At 41.8% G+C, this 23995-nt stretch overlaps 1 protein-coding gene across 6 annotated transcripts in view; it reads right to left on the reverse strand.

Annotated features, from left to right (window-relative positions):
- PCMT1 (protein-L-isoaspartate (D-aspartate) O-methyltransferase) overlaps nucleotides 1–23995 on the reverse strand; it is a 75842-nt gene extending 51847 nt beyond the window's left edge. For 5 of the 6 annotated variants that reach the window (XM_011947373.1, XM_011947374.1, XM_011947371.1 and 2 more), the window contains exons 1-3: nucleotides 23762–23995; nucleotides 2773–2877; nucleotides 859–890 (exon numbers count right to left, since the gene is read on the reverse strand). In XM_011947373.1, the coding sequence (XP_011802763.1) occupies nucleotides 859–890; nucleotides 2773–2877; nucleotides 23762–23990 (366 nt within the window). In that variant the 5' untranslated portion in view covers nucleotides 23991–23995. The remainder of the gene's footprint in view (nucleotides 1–858; nucleotides 891–2772; nucleotides 2878–23761) is intronic. The other variant, XM_011947375.1, reaches the window with a different exon arrangement.

A 23995-nucleotide genomic window follows, 5' to 3' on the forward strand; every position in this document is an offset into this window, starting at 1 on the left:
GCAGGAGAATCACTTGAATCCAGGAGGCGGAGGTTGCAGCAAGCCAAGATCACGCCACCGCACACGAGCTTGGGCGACAGTGTGAGACTCCAGCTCAAAAAAAAAAAAAAAAAGAAAAAGAAAAGAAGAGCTACTATTCTTTCCTACAAAATAAAACAAGAGCACTCATTCAAATACTGACATTTAAACCCCCTAAAAGGTTGGGCACAGTGGCTCATGCCTGTAATCCTAGCACTTTGGGAGGTTGACGTGGGAGGACTGCTTGAGCCCAGGAGTCAAGGCTGCAGTGAGCTGTGATGATCATACCACTGCGTTCCAGCCTGGGAAACAAAGTAAGAACTGGTCTCAAAAAAATAAAATAAAATAAAATAAAACCCAAGAAAATTCCCAACAAATTAAAACTGCTAGATCACTCAAACTAAGTCCTTCTCAAAGAGCTATGCAGCTTAATGGCTCTTATACTTAAACATTCCCTAATGAATTTTCCACATAAAATGTGAAATATTCAACTGGAGATTTCTATAAAAGGTCCATTATACTATTTAAAATATTATCTCCTTTAATTAACTCTCTACTAAATAACCTTTTATGTTTAATTTTTACATGTCACAGATACTGACAACCACCAAAAACTTTAATATGCCAGTTTCTACCTTAAAAAGCTCCTTCTACAGACCCTCTATTAAGAATAAGACATTCAAAAAAGAAAATGATGTTCATTACCAATTCACACAACTCATAGACGATAAATTGATATAATTAAAAATTTAAAACTTCCTTTAAACCTTTTTTACTAAAGAAAATGATTATAGAGAAAAATGTGATCCATTTGCAACCAAGTGAACAAACTTAACTTACCATGTGTGGAGCACTGATTGTGGCTTGGAAACCTGCAAAACAAGAAGAGAACTACTGATACAGTCAGCTGCAAAAATATACTATTTCACATAATTTCTTTTCTACCATTCATATGTTATTTTTCACAATAGTTCTTTTTTTTTTTTTTTTTTTTTGAGACGGAGTCTAGCTCTGTCGCCCAGGCTGGAGTGCAGTGGCCGGATCTCAGCTCACTGCAAGCTCCACCTCCCGGGTTCAAGCGATTCTCCTGCCTCAGCCTCCCACGTAGCTGGGACTATAGGCGCCCACCACCTCGCCCGGCTAGGTTTTTTGTATTTTTTTGGTAGAGACGGGGTTTCACCGTGTTAGCCAAGATGGTCTCGATCTCCTGACCTTGTGATCCGCCCGTCTCGGCCTCCCAAAGTGCTGGGATTACAGGCTTGAGCCACCGCGCCCGGCCTCACAATAATTCTTTTTTAGTTTTTATGATCTCAAGAAAATAAAACTTACATCTATTAGAGTACTGCCACCCAGCAGTTAAAACTAGAAAATATAATCATGCCAAAGGGTAATGTGCTCATGTAGTAAAACAGTCCCTCTAAAGTACGGCAGCTAAAAATTTCTTCTCCTGTAGAGTCAGCTAAGAAAGGAAGAATTTCAGTAAGTTGAGAGTTGATATATTTTTGGCTTGTTTTTCCTTCAGATTGTTTTTTAAAAATAAGCTTTCATGTGTAATAGGTATACAAAGTCCGTGCAAAATGAAATTGCTTCATATTTCTGTCAACTTAAAATAAAACTAGAATAACTGAAAAAGCAGCTTAAAAGACCAATAAACTACTTCATTTTATTCTTTATCTTATCATCTAATGTTAATTCACACAATCTTTTCATGGTTCTTAACTTTTAGTTTCTTTTCTTCTGGTGTTGCTTTCTCAAAACTTATTTACCTGCTTCTTTCTGCCTCTGAAGCAAGTTTCACTGAGCGGTGGTAGCAGGTGCCTTCGGGGTTCAGAAGCTCCCCAGGATCTTCTCTGCTGACTGTTATAGTGCTTCAAAACAAGATAGCATGGCAGCCGACTGACACAATCCTGAGGCACTTCTAAGCCTCAAAGGCGCCCACTGCCAAGGCTCAGCAGTTCAGCAAAACCTGCTTCAGGAGAAGCAGTTAAATACGGGACTTTCTAAAAACAAACACAAGCCAAAAAAGCAGGGCAAATAAAGCAGATAAGTCAGTAATAACTGAAACACACTTACTGATTTAAATATTGATTTAAAAAATTAATCCTAACCTGAAAACTAATCTCTAGTCAACACTAAGGCCCCTCAAGAAAACTCAGAACTCAGCTAATACTGCAAGTTTTCATTAAAAGTTTTTATTTTTTACAGCAGGGTGTGGTGGCTCATGCCTGTAATCCTAGAGCTTTGGGAGGCCAAGGTGGGTGGATTGCTCGAGTTCAGGAGTTCCGAGACCAGCCTGGGCAACACGCTGAAACCTCGTCTCTACTAAAATACAAAAAATTAGCCAGGTGTGATGGCATGCGCCTGTAATCCCAGCTACTCGGGAGGTTGAGGCAGGAGAATTGCTTGAACCCAGGAGGCAGAGGTTGCAGTGAGCTGAGATTGCGCCACTGCACTCCAGCCTGGGTGACAGAGTGAGACTCCATCTCCAAAAAAAAAAGTTTTTTTCACTAAAATATTTTATTTCAAAAAATGTTTTTAATTCTTTATACTATGTATATATTGTTTGAGAAAACAGAAAAACATACATAATTTTATTAAAATAGGTATGTTTGGGATTATGAAACTTGCTGAGTCATAAAATTCAAATTAAGAAGGTAATAATAGATAAATATCTGTGTCCCAGGCTTTTTCTACTTACCAAAATCATAAAGTAAATGATGAAAAATGTGATGTTTTCAGAAATCTAAAGCTTACCTATTGATTGTGGAGAATCCATGTAAGGGTTACATTTTGCATAGTGGGAGCGGTCTGTAGCCAGCATCACTTCAAATACTTTATCTGTCTTGATGATTCCGTTTTCTGAAACAAATGAGGCAAATATTTTCAGAAGAGAGAGACGTGATCAGACGATTTTAGAATAATTACACCAGTTATGCTGTAGAGACTGGACTGGAAGAGAGAATGATTGGAAGTTGTTGCAATGGACCAGGTAACAGCAACCTGGTTTCTCTTTTTTTTTTTTGAGACAGAATCTGGTTCTGTCCCCCAGGCTGGAGTGCAGTGGCTCCACCTCGGCTCACTGCAAGCTCCACCTCCTGGGTTCCCGCCATTGTCCTGCCTCAGTCTCCCCAGTATCTGGGACTACAGGCACCCGCCACCACGCCCAGCTAATTTTTTGTATTTTCAGTAGGATGGGGTTTCACTGTGTTATCCAGGCTGGCCTTCATCTCCTGACCTCATGATCCACCCACCTCAGCCTCCCAAAGCTGTACTATAGGCATGAGCCACAGCACCCGGCCCAACCTAGTCTTTAGTAACAGCAAGGACAGAAAAGTAGAAGGATAATGAGTTATATTTGGTAGGTAATATATACCTGACTGACTGGATTTGGGAGTGGGAGTGGGGGTAATCGTTGAGATGCTGATGCCATTTACCAATTTAAGAAATCCTGTAGAAGGATCAAACTTAAAGGGTAAAAAGGTAAGTTATCTATTCAGTTAGGGGCTTCAGATCATACAACTGGAGATACTCTGTAGTCAGCTGGACACATGGATCTGGAGCTCAGGAAAGAGATCTAGAATAGATATTGAGATTTCTATTTTTTTTTTTTTTTTTGAGATGGAGTCTTGCTCTGTCGCCCAGGCTGGGCCAGATCTCAGCTCACTGCAAGCTCCGCCTCCCGGGTTTACGCCATTCTCCTGCCTCAGCCTCCGCAGTAGCTGGGACTACCGGCGCCCGCCACCTCGCCCGGCTAGTTTTTTGTATTTTTAGTAGAGACAGGGTTTCACTGTGTTAGCCAGGATGGTCTCGATCTCCTGACCTCGTGATCTGCCCGTCTCAGCCTCCCAAAGTGCTGGGATTACAGGCTTGAGCCACCGCGCCCGGCAAGATTTCTATTTATTATGGATGGCAACTGAAACAACCAAAGTGAATTCAAAGTGGCCAGAGAATAAATAGAGAAGACAAACAAAGCCAACATCTAAAAGATACACAAAGAAAACAGTCATCAAAGATGAGGAGCAGTCACAGAGGCAGGATGAAGATAAGACCATACTGTTGTAGAGCCAGGAAAAGTGAATTTCTTTAGAAGGAAAGCAAGATCAGTAATATATATTTGCCTTCCCCAACAATTAGTTATTTGAGTTTAAGGCCGGATGCAGTGGCCCATGCCTGTAATCTCAAAGCTTGGGGAGGCCAGTGAGGGAGGATAGCTTGAGCCCAGGCAAGGCAACATAGTAAAGCCCTGTCTCTAAAAAAAAAAAAAAAAGATTTAATCAGCTGAGCATCATGGCACAAGTGTGTAGTCATAAATACTCAGGAGGCTGAGGTGGGAGAATTAATTGAACCCAGGAGTTTGAGGTTATAGTGAGGTACGATCATACCACTCACTGCACTCCAGCCTGGGTGAGAAAGTATGACCCTGTCTCAAGGCTGGGCACGGTAGCTCACAACTGTAATTCCAGCACTTTGGGAGGCCCAGGCGGGCAAATCACTTAAGGTTAGGAGTTTGAGACCAGCCTGTCCAACACGGTGAAACCCCATCTCTAATAAAAATACAAAAATTAGCCAGGTGTGGTGGCACACACCTGTAATCCTAGCTACTCAAGAGGCTGAGACAGAAGAATTGCTTGAACCCGGAGGCAGAGGTTGCAGAGAGCCGAGATCGTGCCACTGAATTCCAGCCTGAGCGATAGAGTAAGACTCCATGTCAAAAAAAAAAAAAAAAAAAAGAATCCTGCACAAATAAGTGCTAACTCCCGTTTTCCTCCCCACTACCAATATCATTCTCCATTAAAGAAGGTGCAGGGCGCTATACTAACAGGAGGGGGTACACATGAACTCTGTCCACAAAATGCCTAAAAGTAGGAAAAAGAAAAAAAAAATTCAAACCAATGCCATTCAAAACTAATATAAAAAGAAAACTAAATGCAAATAAATACATTTCTGATTAAACAAAACCTATATTTAAAACCATATTCCACGAAAATGTGCCAGGAAGTAAACATATTACCAGGAAAAATTAACTTCAAAATACATTCTAATGAAACTATTAGATTTTAAAGGAAAGGAAAAAAATTCTCAGAACATCAAGGCAATAATAATTAGCTGGGCTGGCATAGTGGCTAACTTCTGTAATCCTAGCACTTTGGGAGGCTGAGGCGGGCGGATCACTTGAGGTCAGGAGTTTAAGACCAGCACGGCCAACATGGCAAAACCCCATCTCTACTAAAAATACAAAAATTAGCTGGGCATGGTGGCACATGCCTGTAATCCCAGTTCCTAAGGAGGCCAAAGCACAAGAATTGCTTGAACCCAGGAGGAGAAGGCTGCAGTGAGCCGAAATCGCACCACTGCACTCAAGCGTAAGCAACAGAGCAACGCTCTGTCTTTAAAAAAATTAAAAAAGAAAAAAAAAAAATTATCCGAGCATGGTGGTGCATCTCTGTGATCCCAGCTACTCAGAGGCTGAGGCAGGAGAATCGCTTGAACCTGGGAGGCGGAGGTTGCAGTGAGTCAAGATCATGCCACTGCACTCCAGCCTGAGCGACAGGGTGAGACTCCATCTCCAAAAAAAAAAAAAAATCAAGACAAATAGATCGAATTAGGGGCCAGGCACGGTGGCTCATGCCTGTAATCCGAGCACTTTGGGAGGTCAAGGCGAAAGGATTGCTTAAGCCTAGGAGCTCAAGACCAGCCTGGGCAACATAGGGAGACCCTGTTTCTTTAAAAAAATTTGAAAATTAGCCAGGTGTGGTGCCATGTGCCTGTGGTTCCAGCTACCTGGAGGTTGAGGTGGCATGATCACTTGAGCTCAGTAAGTTGAGGCTACAGTGAGCCGTGATCATGCCACTGTACTCCAGCCTGGGCTACAGAGTAAGACCCTGTCTCAAAACACAGACAAACAGGTCGGGTGTGGTGGCTCATGCCTGTAATCCCAGCACTTTGGGAGGCCAAGGTGGGTGGATCACCTGATGTCAGGAGTTCAAAGACCAGCCTGGCCAACATGGCGAAACCCTGTCTCTACTAAAATTACAAACATTAGCCAGGTGTGGTGGCACGCACCTGTAATCCCAGCTACGCAGAAGGCTGAGACAGGAGAATCGCTTGAACCTGGGAGGCAGAGGTCGCAGTGAGCCAAGACTGCGCCACTGCACTCCAGTCTGGGTGACAGAGCGAGACTTCGTCTCAAAACAAACAAACGAACGAACAAAAAATTAGGTCACCACAGGTTTCTTAAGAGCAACAAACAAGCCAGATGCAGTGTCTCGGGTCTGTAATCCCAGCAATTTAGAAGGCCAAGGTGGGTAGATCACTTGAGTCCAGGAGTTCGAGACCACCCTGGGCAACATGAAGAGACCCCATCTCTACAAAAAAACTTAAAAAATTAGCCGGATGTAGTGACGCATACCCGTAGACCCAGCTACTCAGGGGACTGAGGTGGGAGGACTGCTTGAGCCTGGGAGGTCAAGGATGCAGTATGCCCTGATCATGCCCTGCACTCCAGCCTGGGTGATAAGAGTGAGACCCTGTCTCAATAAATAAAAATAAAAATTAAGAGCAAGATTCAAAGCAAAGTAAGAATAAAGCAGCATTTTCAAGAAATTCAAGGAAAGAAAGTGCAAGTCAACCATAAAAAGAAGTGAACGGCTAGGTGCAGTGACTCATGCCTATAATCCCAGCACTGTGGGAGGCCAAGGTAGGAGGATCACTTGAGTCCAAGAGTTGAAGACCAGCCTGAGTACATAGTGGGAACCTGTCTCTACCAAAAAAAAAAAAAAAAAAAAAAGGACCGAATTACTGATATACCCAACATGAAGGAATCTCTTTTTTTTCTTTTTTTCTTTTTTTTTTGAGACAGAGTCTAGCTCTATCACCCAGGCTGGAGTGCAGTGGCGTGATCTTGGCTCACGGCAACCTGCCTCCTGGGTTCAAGTGATTTTCCTGCCCCAGCCTCCCAAGTAGTTGGGATTACAAGCGCCTGCCACCACGCCCAGCTAAGTTTGGTATTTTTAGTAGAGATGGGGTTTCACTGTGTTGGCCAGGCTAGTCTCAAACTCCTGACCTCATGATCCACCTGCCTCAGCCTCCCAAAGTGCTGGGATTACAGGCGTGAGCCACCATACTTGGCTTGAATGAATCTCAAAAGCACTCATTTAAGTGAAAGAAGCCAGGTGAGGAGACTACATATGATTCAATTTTTAACACATTCTAGAAAAGCCAAAACCATAGTGGTAGAAGGCCCATCTGTAGTTGCTAGGGGATAGGAGAAGGGAGGATATTAATTGCAAAGAGACACGAGAAAACTTTTTGGGTGAAAGAAGCATTCTATTCCTGAGATCAGCAAACAACTGTAAAGGTCCAAATAGTAAATATTTTAGGATTTGCAAGCCATATAATCTCTGTTACAACTACTAAACACTGCCACTGTGGTGCCAGAACAGCCAGAAACACTATATAAATGAAAGTGTGGCTGTGTTCCAATAAAAATTTATAAAACCAGGCAGCAGGCCAAATTTGATCTGTGGCCTGTAGTTTGCTGACTCATGTTCTACATCATAATGAAGTTGGTGGTTACACATTCTGTTTGTCACATTTTTCAAACTGTATTCTTATAACTGGTGAATTTTTATATAATTTATGCCTCAATAAAGCTGATTTTTTTAAGTGTAAGCCAAGGATTTTATACCCAGCCAAGCTGTCCTTCAAATATCAAGGCTATAGGAAGGAAAAAAACCATTTTAAATATGCAGGAACTCAGAGAATGCTGCACACACAAGCCCTTTCTGAGGAATCTTCTAGAGGATGTGTTTCATCTAACCAAGAGATAACCAGGGGATATGTTGGCAAAGGACACATATGCAATTGTATAGCAAAGGCAAAAATAAGGATAGGAACATGGGTGAAATAATAGCACTTAAATGTTGTATGCTCTGACAAAGTAGAAAGAATACAACTAAAAACAGTGGGAGGATGAAAAAAGGGAAAGTAGAATTAGATCACTGATTGTTGTATAGGTAATAGAAGGAATCAAAGGATACCATTTCATACTGATAAACCAGATAGTAAAAAAAATTTTTTTGAACCCGGGAGACAGAGCTTGCAGTGAGCCAAGATGGCGCCACAGTACTCCAACCTGGGCGACAGAGACTCTGTCTCAAAAAATAAAAAATAAATAAATAAAATTTTTTTTTTTTTTTTTTGAGGCGGAGTCTCGCTCTGTCGCCCGGGACTGGAGTGCAGTGGCCGGATCTCAGCTCACTGCAAGCTCCACCTCCCGGGTTTACGCCATTCTCCTGCCTCAGCCTCCGGAGTAGCTGGGACCACAGGCGCCCGCCACCTCGCCCGGCTAGTTTTTTTTGTATTTTTAGTAGAGACGGGGTTTCACCATGTTAGCCAGGATGGTCTCGATCTCCTGACCTCGTGATCCGCCCGTCTCGGCCTCCCAAAGTGCTGGGATTACAGGCTTGAGCCACCGCGCCCGGCCAATAAATAAAAATTTTAAAAATGCTTTCAATGTTTTAGTCTAATGACCTTTTTGGGTAGCTTGCCTACACTTCTTTGTGTAGAAATAATGTTTTCTATTTGGGTAATTTATCCAAAATTTATATTTTAAAATGGAAAGACCATATGAGTTTGTCTTTTCTAGTTTATCACTATTTACGTTGTTTTCTCTATTTGATGTGCCTTTTTTGCTGATTTTTAAAAAATATTCACTGTTACTTGGAAAGTTTGTATTTATACCTTTTATAGTGTCGTTAATTGACCTTAAACTTTTTTTTTTTTTTTTTTTTTTTTGCTGAGCATGATGGCTCACACCTGTAATACGAGCACTTTGGGAGGACGAGGCAGATGGATCACCTGAGGTCAGGAGTTTGAGACCAGCCTGACCAACATGGTGAAACTCTGTCTCTACTAAAAATACAATAGTAGCCAGGCATGGCGGTGGGCGCCTGTAATCCCAGCTACTCAGAAGGCTGAGGCAGGAGAATCGCTTGAACCTGGGAGGTGGAGATTTCAGTGAGCCGAGATCACACCACTGCACTCCAGCCTGGGCAACAAGAGTGAAACTCTGATCCACCCGCCTCGGCCTCAAAGTGCTGGGATTACAGGCGTGAGCCACGGCACCCAGCCCCATTTTTTTATTTTTAGAGACATGCTCTGGCTTTGTTGCCCAGGCTGGAGTGCAGTGGCACCATCATAGCTTACTATAACCTCAGCCTCCTGAGTTCCAGTGCTCTTCCTGCCTTAGCCACCCCAACACATAGGCCTACATGTGCATGCCACCACACTTGGCTAATTTTTAAAAGTTTTTTTTTTAGAGAGTGGGTCTTGCAATGTTGCCCAGGCTGGTCTCAAATTCCTGGCCTCAAGTGATCCTCCCACCTCAGCTTAGATTACAGGCATGAGCCCCTGTCCCCAGCCTGAAAGCATTTTTTTTTTTAAGTTTTAAAAGCAGAGTAATAATAGCAGTGATATTTGCTGAGTGTTTACCATGTGAAAGATACAGTTCTAATAAACAGAATCTTATGTTGTCTCAAGCCTATAAAGTAGGTACTATTATTATGTCATTTGACAGATCATAACATTGAGGTGAGAAAGACTAGTTAAGTAGTCCAAGATAACAGAGCAAATAAGAGGTAGGGTTATTCAAATTAAGATGTTAGATTTCTATGATCACTTCACTATACTGCTACTAACATATTCAAATAGCTTAGTGAGTTCTACTATTTCCCAAAATAGTTCTTGAGTGGTTCATTTCCCTGAAATTAATTCAAATTCCAGAGGGTGATTCATAGACTCTCAAGGTCACAAGAGGTTTTAGGAGCCATCAAGTCTAACTTCATAAATTGGTACCATTTTCTCTTCTAAAAGAGTTCCATTATTGTGGTTCTTCTTTTTTTTTTTTTTTTTTTTGAGGCGGAGTCTCGCTCTGTGGTCCGGACTGGAGTGCAGTGGCCGGATCTCAGCTCACTGCAAGCTCCGCCTCCCGGGTTTACGCCATTCTCCTGCCTCAGCCTCCGGAGTAGCTGGGACTACAGGCGCCCCCCACCTCGCCCAGCTAGTTTTTGTATTTTTAGTAGAGACGGGGTTTCACCGTGTTAGCCAGGATGGTCTCGATCTCCTGACCTCGTGATCCGCCCGTCTCGGCCTCCCAAAGTGCTGGGATTACAGGCGTGAGCCACCGCGCCCGGCTATTGTGGTTCTTACTAGCTCATTCAGACCATTCCGATTATTAGACAATTTCTCTGTATTAAGATGAATCTCTCTTTTTATAATTCACTCACATGAAACTCTTCGTGTTATTCTCTGAAGCCACAAAGAATATATTGAATTTCTATCTGGTCAACTATTTTTTACATAAAGATAAATCATGACTACCTCAAGCCTTACAGTGCCAAATATTCATCAATTTTTGAAACCATCATCATATTCACTGTATTCATTCCTCTATAGATGGACACTTAAGTGTGACATCTTAAAGACTGTACTTGAGGTACATTCTAAAAATCAAAGTAAATTAAAGAAATCATTTCCTTCAAGCTCGATAAGATACTTCTATCAAATTTATGTGAGCTGCTTTGGCTCTATAGATATGAAGGCATATGGAATTTACTAAAAACTCAGAATTGTTATTAATAGCATGCCATCAGTCATTTATTAAAAAGCTGAACCCATCAAGGCTCAGAATAAAACTTTTTTAGGCGTTAGTGGTTTCCAAAAATTTTCACAACTTTCTTATTATTTATTTTTGCCCAGGATCCCATGTTTTAAAAGATGCTTAAACCAAACTATTATATATTTACTAAGTTATTAAACCATTTTTCTATCACTGGTAATCTATGATATATACAACTGCCAGCGCCCTAAAATATTTCTAACAAACAGAAAAGTAATTTGACATTTTAGTTTGCATGCACAGGCTAATTAGGGGTAAACGTGCAATTACCATTAGGCTTTTTTGAAATAGAGAACAACTTGACAGCCACCCATACCCAATCTGCTTGCCAACCTAGGGTCTAAAGACCGTAATTAAATGATTATAATAATGGCTAATGTTGGTCCAAATATGCAATGATTCAAGTGAAAACAGGATTCAAAAAGGATAATGCAATAGAATCCAAGCTATCAGCCAAATAATAAAAACCTTGAAAAAATTAGGGTCATGTTAAGAAAAATGTTTCTTTTCCCAAATTGAAGCATGGGTGAAACCGGGCACACAGGATAAATCAAATTCCAGGAAAAACACAAAAACACTATACAAGAGTTATGATTTACATATGAAGAAAACTAAAATGTGGCAAGATTTCAAGCAACTAATGAAGCGTTAAAAAAAAAAAGGAAAAACATTCTTCAATAGTAGAAAGGCCTTCAATGGTAGAAAGTCTTCTTATAGTAGAAAGTCTTCAATAGTAGAAAAGCCTGTAATACAGGGAACAAAGGGCAGGGAAGAAACTCAATACACCACATAGTTCAGCAAAGTATGGATATAGTCATAAATATGAATGATGGCTACTGACTTTCAACTTTTGAAATCAACAATAAAGTGCATAAGATTTATTTACTGCTCAAAACAAAATGTAAATGTTATCAACTCTGACAACGTAAAAGAACTGTCTATGAATTAGGAAATGAGAGCAGGAACTCCCTAATACCCTTTCTTACCAAGTAGATGCGTTAAGAGGTAGAGTCAGTTTATAAATTATGGAACAAGAAATAGAGGTTAAAGTCTATTACTCAAAGTTACAAAGGTAACCACAAAAGAGGAACCAAAAACTATGATATAACTATATGAAGGAAGGGGACAGGTTTGTATTGTGTAAATACTCATCCATCTTGTCAGGAGGTCAGCAGATGACGTCTAAAGTAGATAAATGCAAGAAATGAATAAATAAATCTTTGGCTCACACACACACACACACAAACCACGAAACATCAATTTAAGCATATGATTTAGAAATATGAAGGCAATCACAAGAACCAAAAACAGTTAAAAGTGGTGCACTCTAAGCAATGAGTTGGGGAATGGGGAAGAATGTTGTTTTTCATTATAAGCTCATCTTATTCTGTATCTTTTAAATATATACATATATTACTTGATTAAAAATTAATATTCTCAATTATCCTAACCTATCATAGATAGTATGTATGTGTGTATATATATGTATACACACACACACACACACACACACACACACACACACACACCCCACCCTTACAATTAGCAAGATACAGCAAGGACTCCTTTACTTTCATAGTGATAGAATTTTATTTTATGTGTGTGTGTGTGTGTGTGTGTGTGTGTGTACACATATATTTTGCATTTTATCTACTTTAGACATCATCTGCTGACCTCCCACCAAGATGGATATTTACACAATACAAACCTATCCCCTTCCTTCACATAATTATATCATAGTTTTATATATGTGTGTATGTATATATATATACATACACACACACAATTTTCTTTTTACCTGCATCCTCTATAATCCAGTATATAGCAATAGAATTATTTTGGGTGCATTCCCAATTAGTCTCCCTGTGATTATGTGAATCCTTACAATTAAGTTCTTGTCAATGGAACATATGTAAAAATTATGGATACAACTTCCAGATCATGCTCTTTTTGTTTTTTGTTTGTTTGTTTTTTGAGATGGAGTCTTGCTCTGTTGCCAGGCTGGAGTGCAATGGCACGATCTCGGCTCACTGCAACCTCCGACACCCTGGTTCAAGCAATTGTCCTACCTCAGCCTCCCGAGCAGCTGGGACTACAGGCACGCGCCACCATGCCCAGATATTTTTTGTATTTTTAGTAGAGACAGGGTTTCAACCATGTTGGCCAGGATGGTCTTGATCTCCTGACCTCATGATCCGCCCACCTCGGCCTCCGAAAGTGCTGGGATTACAGGCGCTCACTGTGCCTGGCCCAGATCATGCTCTTAAAAGGAATGGGTGTTTTCCTTTTTCTCCTGCTTGCCTCCCCATTGGCTGGAAGAGGGAATGGTAAGGTAAACTATCTTTAACCTTGCAGATGAGGGAAAGAGCAGAGCAACAAGAGAGGAGTCTAGGTCTTCAGCACCATAGAACCACCGTATTAGCCTTGAACTGTTTGGATTGATATGGGAGAGAGAAACTTTTATTTTGTTTAAGGTATTGTTTGGTCTTTGTTATAGCAACTGAACAATGTACCCTCATGCACAAAGTATATGAAGAGGTAAATAAGACCAGCCTGAAGAACAGGATTGGAGTTGGAGCATGGGAGTAAGCTATTTAAGACTCTAAAAAGGCCTGGAAAGCTAAGCAAAAGGTGTTTACACCTGATACAGTAAGCATTAAGAAACCTAAGCAGCAAAGTGACAACACAGAAATCGGTACACTAGGAAAATCAGTATAATGTGTAGAATGGATTGGATCTAAAGGGACGGAAACTGAAAAGTATGACAACCAATCAGACACCAGGTATGTTACTCTTAAGTTTCAACTACGAACTTGGGCTGGGATGGTATCAATGAAAACATGGTGAAACGGATGGCTATGAAAGGCATTTGTAGGAACTGCTGAGTTAATCTGATGACAGTCTGAAAGAATCAGTGATTATTCTAAGATATACAATCTGGCGGAATAGAAAAATGCTGAAAACTCTGGCAGAAATGAAAAAATAAAGAGGGCCTGTGTTGGTATGAAGCACTGAAAATACAGGTAAGAAAACAGGCCTGGTGCGGTGGCTCACGCCTATAATCCCAACACTTTGGGAGGCCGAGGTGGATGGGATTACCTGAGATCAGGAGTTTGAGACCAGGCTGGTCAACATGGTTAAACCCTGTCTCTACTAAAAATATAAAAATTAGCCAGATGTGGTGGCGGGTGCCCGTAATCTCTGCTACTCGGGAGGTTGAAACAGGAGAATTGCTTGAACAAGGGAGGCAGAGGTTGCAGTGAATTGAGATCCCGCCATTGCAGTCCAGCCTGGGCAACAAGAACAAAACTCCATCTTAAAGAAAAAAAAAGAAAGAAAGAAAGAAAATAAGCTGCAGATGGATTTCAAGTCATATAGAAACTTTCTAAGCTTGTTACAAGGTTACATCTCAATAAAAGAAATATTACCTTATTAGTTTATAAGACTTGGATAGCTGTTAATCATCTACCCTGCATTTCTTCTCTGCTATCAACATGTCTGGAAAAACAGTAAGAAATTAACAAAACTTTCACCTTTTTCTTCCCATTCAGAATGATTAGGCATGACAGATACTAAGTAGAAGCTGACACACCCAAAGTACTTTCTGTACTGAAAAAGTCTGAAAGGAATTAGTTTTAAGTTCACAATACGGCCGGGCACGGTGGCTCACGCCTATAATCCCAGCATTTTGGGAGGCCGAGGCAGGCAGATCACGAGGTCAAGAGATTGAGACCATCCTGGCCAACTTGGTGAAACATCGTCTCTACTAAAAATACAAAAACTAACTGGGCATGGTGGCGCATGCCTGTAATCCCAGCTATTCGGGAGGCTGAGGTAGGAGAATCACTTGAACCCGGGAGGCGAAGGTTGTGGTGAGCCAAGATGGCGCCACTGTACTCTAGCCTGGGCAACAAGAGCAAAACTCTGTCTCAAAAAAGAAAAAAAAAATTCACAATATAATTAAGGAAGAATTTTATGTGATGGCAAGTTATGGTAAAGCATATTCTCTAAGTACCAGAGATTATTTTAAAATATGTACTTTTCTCTGCCAACCAATGGGGGAAAAAAATGGTTCTCTCACTATACCTTAATAACTTTTAATTTACATAGTATTTAGATGTTATTTCTCAAAGGAGGATATGTTCCTTGGATGCCTTTACATCACTAACAACTACAATGTTATACAAAACTTAAAATGCAGGTAACATTAGAAGTTAAACTTCTGTAGCTGGCTACTAAAACACATACACTTCACAAGTAATTTCATGCAATCCATACCCTATTTAAAAAAAAACCTTGGGCCAGGCGCAGTAGCCTGTAATCCCAGCACTTTTGGGAGGCCGAGGCGGGCAGATCACAAAGTCAGGAGTTTGAGACCAGCCTGGTCAACATGGTGAAACGCCCTGTCTACTAAAGATACAAAAATTAGCCAGGTGTGGTGGGGCATATGCCTGTAATCCTAGCTACTCAGGAGGCTAAGGTAGGAGTATTGCTTGAACTGGGGAGGCGGAGGTTGCAGTGAGCTGAGATTGTACCACTGTACTCCAGCCTGGGTAACACAGCAAGACTCTGTCTCAGGAAAAAAAAAAAGACAGAAAAAAAAATTGGTCGGGCACAGTGGCTCATTCCTGTAATCCTAGTACTTTGGGAGGCCGAGTCGGGTGGATCATTTGAGGTCAGGAATTTGAGGGCATCCTGGCCAACATAGTGAAACCCCATCTCTACAAAAAGTACAGAAATTAGCTGGGTATGGTGGTACATGCCTGTAGTCCCAGCTACTCAGGAGGCTAAGGCATCACTTGAACCAGAGAGGCAAAGGTTGCAGTGAGTTGAGATCACGCCACTGCACACCAGCTTGGGCAACAGAGTAAGACTCTGTCTCAAAAAATAAAACATTTTTTAAAATCATAAAATCTAGGTACAAAGGACCACCGGCGGGGGGGGGAATCACAGAATCTTAGATTTGGAAGGGTTCTTAGAGATCTAGCGTACATTCAAATCTGATGACAAAATCCCTTCTACAAGATCCCTTACAGTGAAATGGTCAACCATTCTTTGCTTCAACATATTCGGTGACAGAAAACACTTTTTCAAAGCCAACTCTTTGATTGTTAGGATAGCCTTCTGAATACTTAATTATAATGAGCCAAAATCTGCCTCCCATTTGTTCTGGCTTGACCCTCCACTACATGACATTTCTTCACATTTAAACACCACTGCTCCATAAAGCCTTTGCTAAACCAAACCACCTCAATCCCTTCAAAGCACCATGTAAGATGCTGATCCTCTTGTTATCTTCATCGCCCTTATCCGATAATCTTTAGTTTTACACTGCCACCCTGAAAGCATTTAACCAAAGCTAAATATAGTACTAATAAAAATATTTTTGTAACAGCACAATTGAATCTTTCCCCTCCTACAGCCTAAGATCTTATTAACTAGAATGTAATACAGCCAAGCATCAATGCAATCCAAAAGTACCTTAAGTGATGGCAGATCTGTTCTCTATCTGCACTGTCCAATAGGGTGGTCACTAACTCCATGTGGCTACTGAGCTCTTGAAATGTGGCTAGTATGACTAAAGATAAAAATTTTTAATTTTATTTATTTATTTAATTATTTGAGACAGTTTCACTCTTTCACCCAGGCTGGAGTGCAATGGAGTGATCTCAGGTCACTGCAACCTCCGTCCCCTGGGTTCAAGCGATTCTCCTGCCTCAGCCTCCGAGTAGCTGGGATTACAGTCTCCTGCCACCATGCCCAGCTAATTTTTGTATTTTTAGTGGAGATGGGGTTTCGCGTTGTTGGCCAGGCTGATCTTGTACTCCTGACCTCAAGTGATCCACCCACCTTAGCCTCCCAAAGTGCTAGGATTACAGGCATGAGCCACCACACCCAGCCAATTTTATTTATTTTTATATAATTTAAATTTAAACATACACACAGGATTTTAAGTTTACTTACTAGTACCTATCCATAAGACTGGCTTAAAATAAGTCAAAATGAGAAAGTATATTCTGAACTCTGAGGCCCCAATTTCTTAGGATTTTACTAGCTGGTTATATTTTCCCGTGTACATATAAAAGTAATGGAATATAAAGACTAAATGCTGGCTGGGCGCAGTGGCTCATGCCTGTAATCCCAGCATTACTGGAGACAGAGGCGGGTGGATCATTTGAGCCCAGGGGTTCGAGAACAGTCTAGGCAACATGGCGAAACCCCATCTCTACCAAAAAAAAAAAAAAAATAGCCAGGCATGGTGGTGTGCAACTGTAGTCCCAGTTACTCGGGAGGCTGAGGTGGGGGGATCGCTTGAACCCGGGAAACAGAGGTTGCAGTGAGCCAAGATCACGCCACTGCAGCTGGAGGCTTGGGCGACAGAGAGAGGCTCTGTCTCAAAAAAAAAAGGAAACAATAAGTGCTCTTTTCTAGTAGCAACACCTACTAGTGGCTAAGAACTGGTGCTGTAGATAGAATTAGAAAATAATATCCTTATTTACAAAAGTAAATGCTTTTAGGATATAAAAACTACAAATCATCATAATTCTTGGATATTCAAATGCCTACTAAAGATCTTGACTTAAATGTCTTATAAGAAAAGCATTCCTCAAAATAATCTCCTGATCTCTCACAGTCCCCCTCCTCACAGAATAAACATGGCTGCTCACTCACTCACCATTTCCAATTTAGAATATGGCAAATCATTCCAGTTGCCAAGACCTAAAACCTTGGTGTTGGATCCTTGCCTCCAATCTTTCTCCCACACCCTAAATCCAAATCTGGAATTCGCTATTTCTTCTGCCTGGAATGCTTATCCCAAGTCTACCTGCATGATCTGTGTCTACTCCTCCAGCAAGTCTTTGGTCAAATGACACCTTACTGAGGCCTTCTCTACAACTATAAACCTACTGCCCCACACATTCTGTCCTCCCTCCCCACTTTGTCACTTATCATGTGACATACTATACTTGGCTGCTCCCACTAGAAGCTACAAGAGGGAGTGGATGTTTGTTTTGTTCACTGCTATATCCTCAGTGCCTGTCATATAGAAAGCACTCAAATATCAGCTGACTGAATGAAAAACTCTATAAACATTATATATGTAAAGTAACAAAGTCAAGAATGCAAAAGAAACATAAGTAGAAATAATTGATGTATTGGGGAATGGACTGAATTATTTTTACAAATAAAAATAGATAAAAGAACAATTGCTTTCAGTGTTCAGTACAGTAGTTTCCCTTTATCCACAGGGAATACAGTCCAAGACCATTAATAGATGCCTGAAACCGTATACAGTACCAAAGCCCATACAGCCCATACAGATGCTCAACATTTTTTTGTAATTATTATTATTTTTGGAGACAAGGTATTGCTCCACCACCCAGGCTTGAGTGCAGTGACATGATCTTGGCTCACTGTACCCTCAATCTCTCGGGCTCAAGTGATCCTCCCATCTCAGCCTCCCATGTAGCTGAGAGTATAGGCATGCACCACAACGCCCAGCTACTTTTGTTTATTTTTTGTAGAGAAAATGACAAATGTTATTCTCACTATGTTGCCTAGGCTGGTCTCGAACTCCTGGATTGAAGCGATCCTCCTGCCTCAGACTCCCAAAGTTCTGAGATTACAGGTGTGAGCCATCGCACTCAGCCCTCCTTAACTTATAACAGGTTTATGTCCCTTATGACAGGTTTACATCCAGTAAAGTAAAAAACTTTTAAGTCAAATCACTGTTAAGTCAGGGATCTGACATCTGTATGTTGTTTGCTTCCTATATATAACATACCCATAATAAAGTTTAGTTTGTAAATTAGGCACAATTAAGAAATTAACAAAAATAATGAATAATAAAATAGAACAAGTATAATTACATGCCAGCACCATTATTCTTGCACTTTGGGTCCATTATTAAGTAAAATAAGGATTTTTTGGACACAAGCCCTGTGATAGTGTGACAGTCATTGCTAACCAAATAGGCTACTAAGTGACAAATGGGCAGGTAGTGTAGACAGCATGGATATGCTGAACAAAGGGATGATTCATGTCACGGGCAGGATGAAGTGGGACATCCAGAGAGTTCCTCATGCTACTCAGAATGGCACACAATTTAAAACTCACGAATTGCTTATTTCAGGAATTTTCCATTCAATATTTTCAGACCTCAGTTGACTTGGGGTAACTGAAACTTCAGAAAGCAAAACCATGGGATAAGGGAGGGACTACTGTACAGCACTTGAAGCCTATCCATTAAGTTAACCTCCCACAAACCCTCTGGTTTAAATACCCCTGCTCCAGAACATCACCTCAACTACTCCGGCTATCTTCCTAAATTTTACCATGGCTTGAAATTATCTCAATACAAGTAGGAAGTAAACTTTAATATAAACATTATTTAAATAGTCACATTCCCTGGATTAAGCAGGCTCACAGTTGTTTTAAATTAAGCTAATTTGTTTCATGAGCACATTACCAGTCCATAATCATAAAATAATTGTATTTTTCATTTCTAGAGACCTGTGCTGTCCAATATGGTAACTACCAGATACATGTGATTATTTCATTAAGTTAATTTAAAAAAAGAATCGAGGCCGGGCGCGGTGGCTCAAGCCTGTAATCCCAGCACTTTGGGAGGCCGAGACGGGCGGATCACAAGGTCAGGAGATCGAGACCATCCTGGCTAACATGGTGAAACCCCGTCTCTACTAAAAATACAAAAAAAAAAACTAGCCGGGCGTGGTGGCGGGCGCCTGTAGTCCCAGCTACTCGGAGGCTGAGATCGCGCCACTGCACTCCAGCCTGGGGGACAGAGCGAGACTCTGAATCGAATTTCAGTTCTTCAGTTGTCCGCATTTCAAATGTTAAATGCCACACGGAGCTAGTAGCTACCACAATGGACAATATAGAGAACATCACGAAGCACTCTATAGGGCAAGACTGCTATAGGCTTTTTCTAAAACATTATTCTAAAGCATAAAACTGATTTAGCTGAAATGCTGGCAGAATTCAACCTTATAATTTTCAATTCTACATGTCACTGGTTCTGAAAATGTAGTCCCTGGACCAGCACTGGCACCACTTACAAATCTGTTAGAAATACAAATTCTCAAGCTCCAACAATCTGTGTTTTGACAAGCTCTCCAGGTGATCCAGGAGATTTTGAAACATGCTCAAGTTTTAGTCAGTGTTCTAGGTTACTTAAGAGTGGTTATGATATAAGCCATGACATAAAAAATCAACCATTACAATCTGAAATATTCTATAAATGATGCATCAACTATGAAATCATACAACCATATTGCTGTTATGATGGATTCTAATACAAAAGGAAAACAAAATATTCTTAACAAATTATATTAAGCTTCACTTCTTAAAAATAAACAAAAAAACAAAAAAAAAAACCATTGGCCAGGCGCGGTGGCTCACACCTTTAATCCTAGCACTTTGGGAGGCTGAGGCAGGTGAATCATCTAAGGTTGGGAGTTCAAGACCAGCCTGACCAACATGGAGAAACCTCATCTCTACCAAAAATGCAAAACTAGCTGGGTGTGGTGGCACATGCCTGTAATCCCAGCTACTTGGGAGGCTGAGGCGGGACAACTGCTTGAACCCAGGAGGTGGAGGTTGTGGTGAGCCAAGATCGCACCTTTGCACTCCAGCCTGGGCAACAAGAGCGAAACTCTGTCTCAAAAAAAAAAAAATTAAAACTGTAATTTCCTTCCTCTTCTAGTAAGCAGGCCCCTTTTCATTTCAACATCAACATAATCACATTTTTATATTTTTCTAAGATTTCAATTAAAAACCTTTAACTTAGAATATACACAGTAGAATAATGAGGAAGGCAGTATTTTCAAATTTTATGTCAATTGCAATTTTCACATGAGCAAATATTACTTTTATAATAAGCTAATAAAAAGAAATCTATTAGCTAGAATTACCTCAGGAAGAAGTTGAAACTAAAGTTGCACAAGTGTTACAAAAGAAGCTAAACAACTATACTACTCTAATTTCCTCATAAATCTAGTATAAAACTATTTGCAAAATCAACATCTATGTATGCTAAATATTCCTTATTAAATTTTCTTACAGAAAAACATCCTTAGAAATTTCAGCTAAGAACAGAAATGCAATACATTAAAGTGATTATAAAACCACTGGGAAAAGATCTATCTAGTCTTGGCTTACCACAAATTTGGCCCAAAAAGGAGAGACTTTAGGAGCCTGATTGATTACAAATTTCTGCCACAGCCAAGTGCCTAGTATGATAATCTACTGGTGGAAAATTACTTAATCACAATTTGTGTACAAAATGTTTCAGGTACATATACTGCAATAGAAGGCACTGAGATTATGTTAAGGGATTTCATAAAAATATTTACAACATATTAAGCTTATGTGCCATCCACGAGAACTCAAATCATACTTCATACTACTGTTGTACCACATAAATGTCCATTTCCAATCAAGCATCATTCCATAAAATGAACCTGACAATGCTTGACAAAACATTGACATCTAGGCTGGGCGCAGTGGCTCATGCCTGTAATTCAAGCACTTTGACAGGCCAAAGCAGACAGATCACCTTAGGTCAAGAGTTTGAGACCAGCCTGGCTAACACGGTGAAACCCTGTTTCTACTAAAAATACAAAAAATTAGCCGGGCGTGGTGGTGCACACCTGTAATCCCAGCTACTCGGGAGGCTGAGGCAGAATAATTGCTTGAACTCAGGAGGCAGAGGTTGCAGTGAGCCAAGACTGCACCATTGCACTCCACTCCACTTGGGCAACAAGAGCACAACTCCATCTCAAAAAAAGAAAAAAAAAAGTTAACATCTAAACATTTACCATGGCCAGATGTAGTGGCTCACCCCTATAATCCCAAAATTTTGGGAGTCTGAGTCCAACAAATAGCTTGAGTCCAAAAGTTAAAGACCAGCCTGGGCAACATAGCAAGACCCCATCTCATAAATTATCAGAAAAAGAAAAAAACCTACAAAAATTGGCCTGGCACGGTGGTACCCCTGTACTCAGGAGGCTGCAGTGGGAAAATCGCTTGAGCAGAGCACGAAAAGCAGGGGTTGCAGTGAGCTGAGCTCAGGCCACTGCACTCCAACCTGGGTGACAGTGAAACCCTGTCAAAAAAAATAAACAAACAAACATTCTCTGTTACCAAACACTAAAGAGTCAGTTTCCACATTAAGTATTGTCCCCCCACCAAAAAAAATTGAAAATGACTAATATATTAAATACTGGCCAGGCACGGTGGCTCACGCCTATAATCCCCAGCACTTTGGGAGCCCAAGGTGGGCGGATCACGAGGTCAGGAGTTCGACACCAGCCTGGCCAACATAGTGAAACCCCTTCTCTACTAAAACTACAAAAATTAGCCAGGCGTGCTGGCAGGTGCCTGTAGTCCCAGCTACTTGGGAGGCTGAGACAAGACAATTGTTTGAACCCAGGAGGCAGAGGTTGCGTGAGCAAAGACCGTGCCACTGCACTCCAGTCTGGGCTACAGACCGAGACTCCGTCTCAAAAAAGAAAAAAAAAGTACCAACCATGTGCCAAACAGTACTCCTAATTTCTCTCAGCCACCTTGGTCTGTCTAGCACAGATTTAGGCATATAACGGACACTTAATGGGCATTTATGAAAAAAAGGGATGACTATTAAATTCTTAGAGAAGTTTAAAAAAAAATTTTCTTTTTCTGAGATGGAGTTTCTGCCCTTGTTGCCCAGGCTGGAGTGCAGTGGTAAGATCTTGGCTCACACTGCAACCTCTGCCTCCCAGGTTCACGCGATTCTCCTGCCTCAGCCTCCCAAGTAGCTGGGATTACAGTAATGCACCATCATGTCCGGCTAATTTTTGTATTTTTAGTAGAGACGGGGTTTCACCATGTCGGCCTGGCTGGTCTCGAACTCCTGAACTCAGGTAATCCACCCGCCTGGGCCTCCCAAAGTGCTGGATTACAGGCATGAGCCAACGAGCCCGGACAAAAAAAAAAATTTAATGGTGCCAGCCCCTAAGGAAATTACAAATCGAGTTGGGAGATAAGACAAACACATGAAAAGCTAAGTAACACACGACAATTAAAAATACCATGTGGCAAGATATGATTACTGCAAAGTTAGTAGCAAAGAGTGTTATAAATTCTGACCAGTGAGATTATTATAGACTGTGGCCCTTGTAGTCTCCCAACAAAACGGGGACGCTATATTTCGATTTAAAAAAAGAAAGTGACACAGCAATCATCCTACCCTAAAATTATCATCAGAAGAAGGAATACAATAAGAGAGTGATATAAAGAAACTCCACACAAGGTTTTTAAAGCCTATGGTAGCCCTGAAAAAAGTTGGAACATTAGACACGCAACCCTTTGTTGATCCAGGACCTGTAAAAGGCTCCTGAAACACAAGTCTCTCAAGAACAGCATCCTCTGTTCTTTCTCCGCCCCCTACGGAGCTTTCCACTGGACAGCCGCCCGAGAAATTTCTCCCAGCATCTGCAATGGCAATACTCTCATCTTCCTCCCCTCGCCTGTATCAGACAGTGGCATCTCCCTCCAGGGGAAAAAACGGAGGGCGGGGGAGGCTGCATAAGAGGGAAAGCTCGCAGCGAGGTTGATTATGGAGGAGGAAGGTGAGAAAAATGCAGGGGACGAGCGTGGGGTCTCCTGAGCGCCAGCCCACTCTCTCTACAAGGCCTAGCCCACACGCTCCCACCCCGAAGGCACGCCCCTCACAAGCCGGACCCGGACGCGGACCTGAGTAACAGCAGCACCACCTGTACTGCCCTCCCTCCCCCAGGGCCTGCAGGGAGATGACTGCCCCTGCCCCCACCAACAGCGGCCCCTGGCTCTTTCTCTCCCCTTCCAGTCCACGTCGTCGATCAGTGACAGGTCCCGAGGGAGGCGATTGCAAGCGCACGCCGTTCGGGACTACTGGGGCAACTCTGCGCCGAAGCCCTCCAACAGGCGCGCGGGGGCAGACAGAACGTTCCAGACGGCCCAGGGGGACCCGGTCCAGGCCCAGCCTGCCCCAGCTGCCCTACAACGGGCGGAGGTGGCACTTACTGCGGAGATTGTGGATTAGCTCCGAGTGGCTGGCGCCGCCGGATTTCCAGGCCATCGCTAAGCACACTCGGAGCAGGTACAGAACCACCTTCAGCGCGGCGACGGTGCCCAGCAGTTTTCCCAAGAGTGAGACCACCTCCCACACCGTCACCGCCCCGCTCGCGTCCCCGCTGTAGCTGCCGCTGTTACTGCCGTCGCCGCTGCTGCCGCCACTGCGCGCTCCCGGCATCCCCC

The sequence above is a fragment of the Colobus angolensis genome, unplaced genomic scaffold, assembly GCF_000951035.1.
Source record: "Colobus angolensis palliatus isolate OR3802 unplaced genomic scaffold, Cang.pa_1.0 Scaffold263, whole genome shotgun sequence".
Taxonomy (NCBI): Eukaryota; Metazoa; Chordata; class Mammalia; order Primates; family Cercopithecidae; genus Colobus; species Colobus angolensis.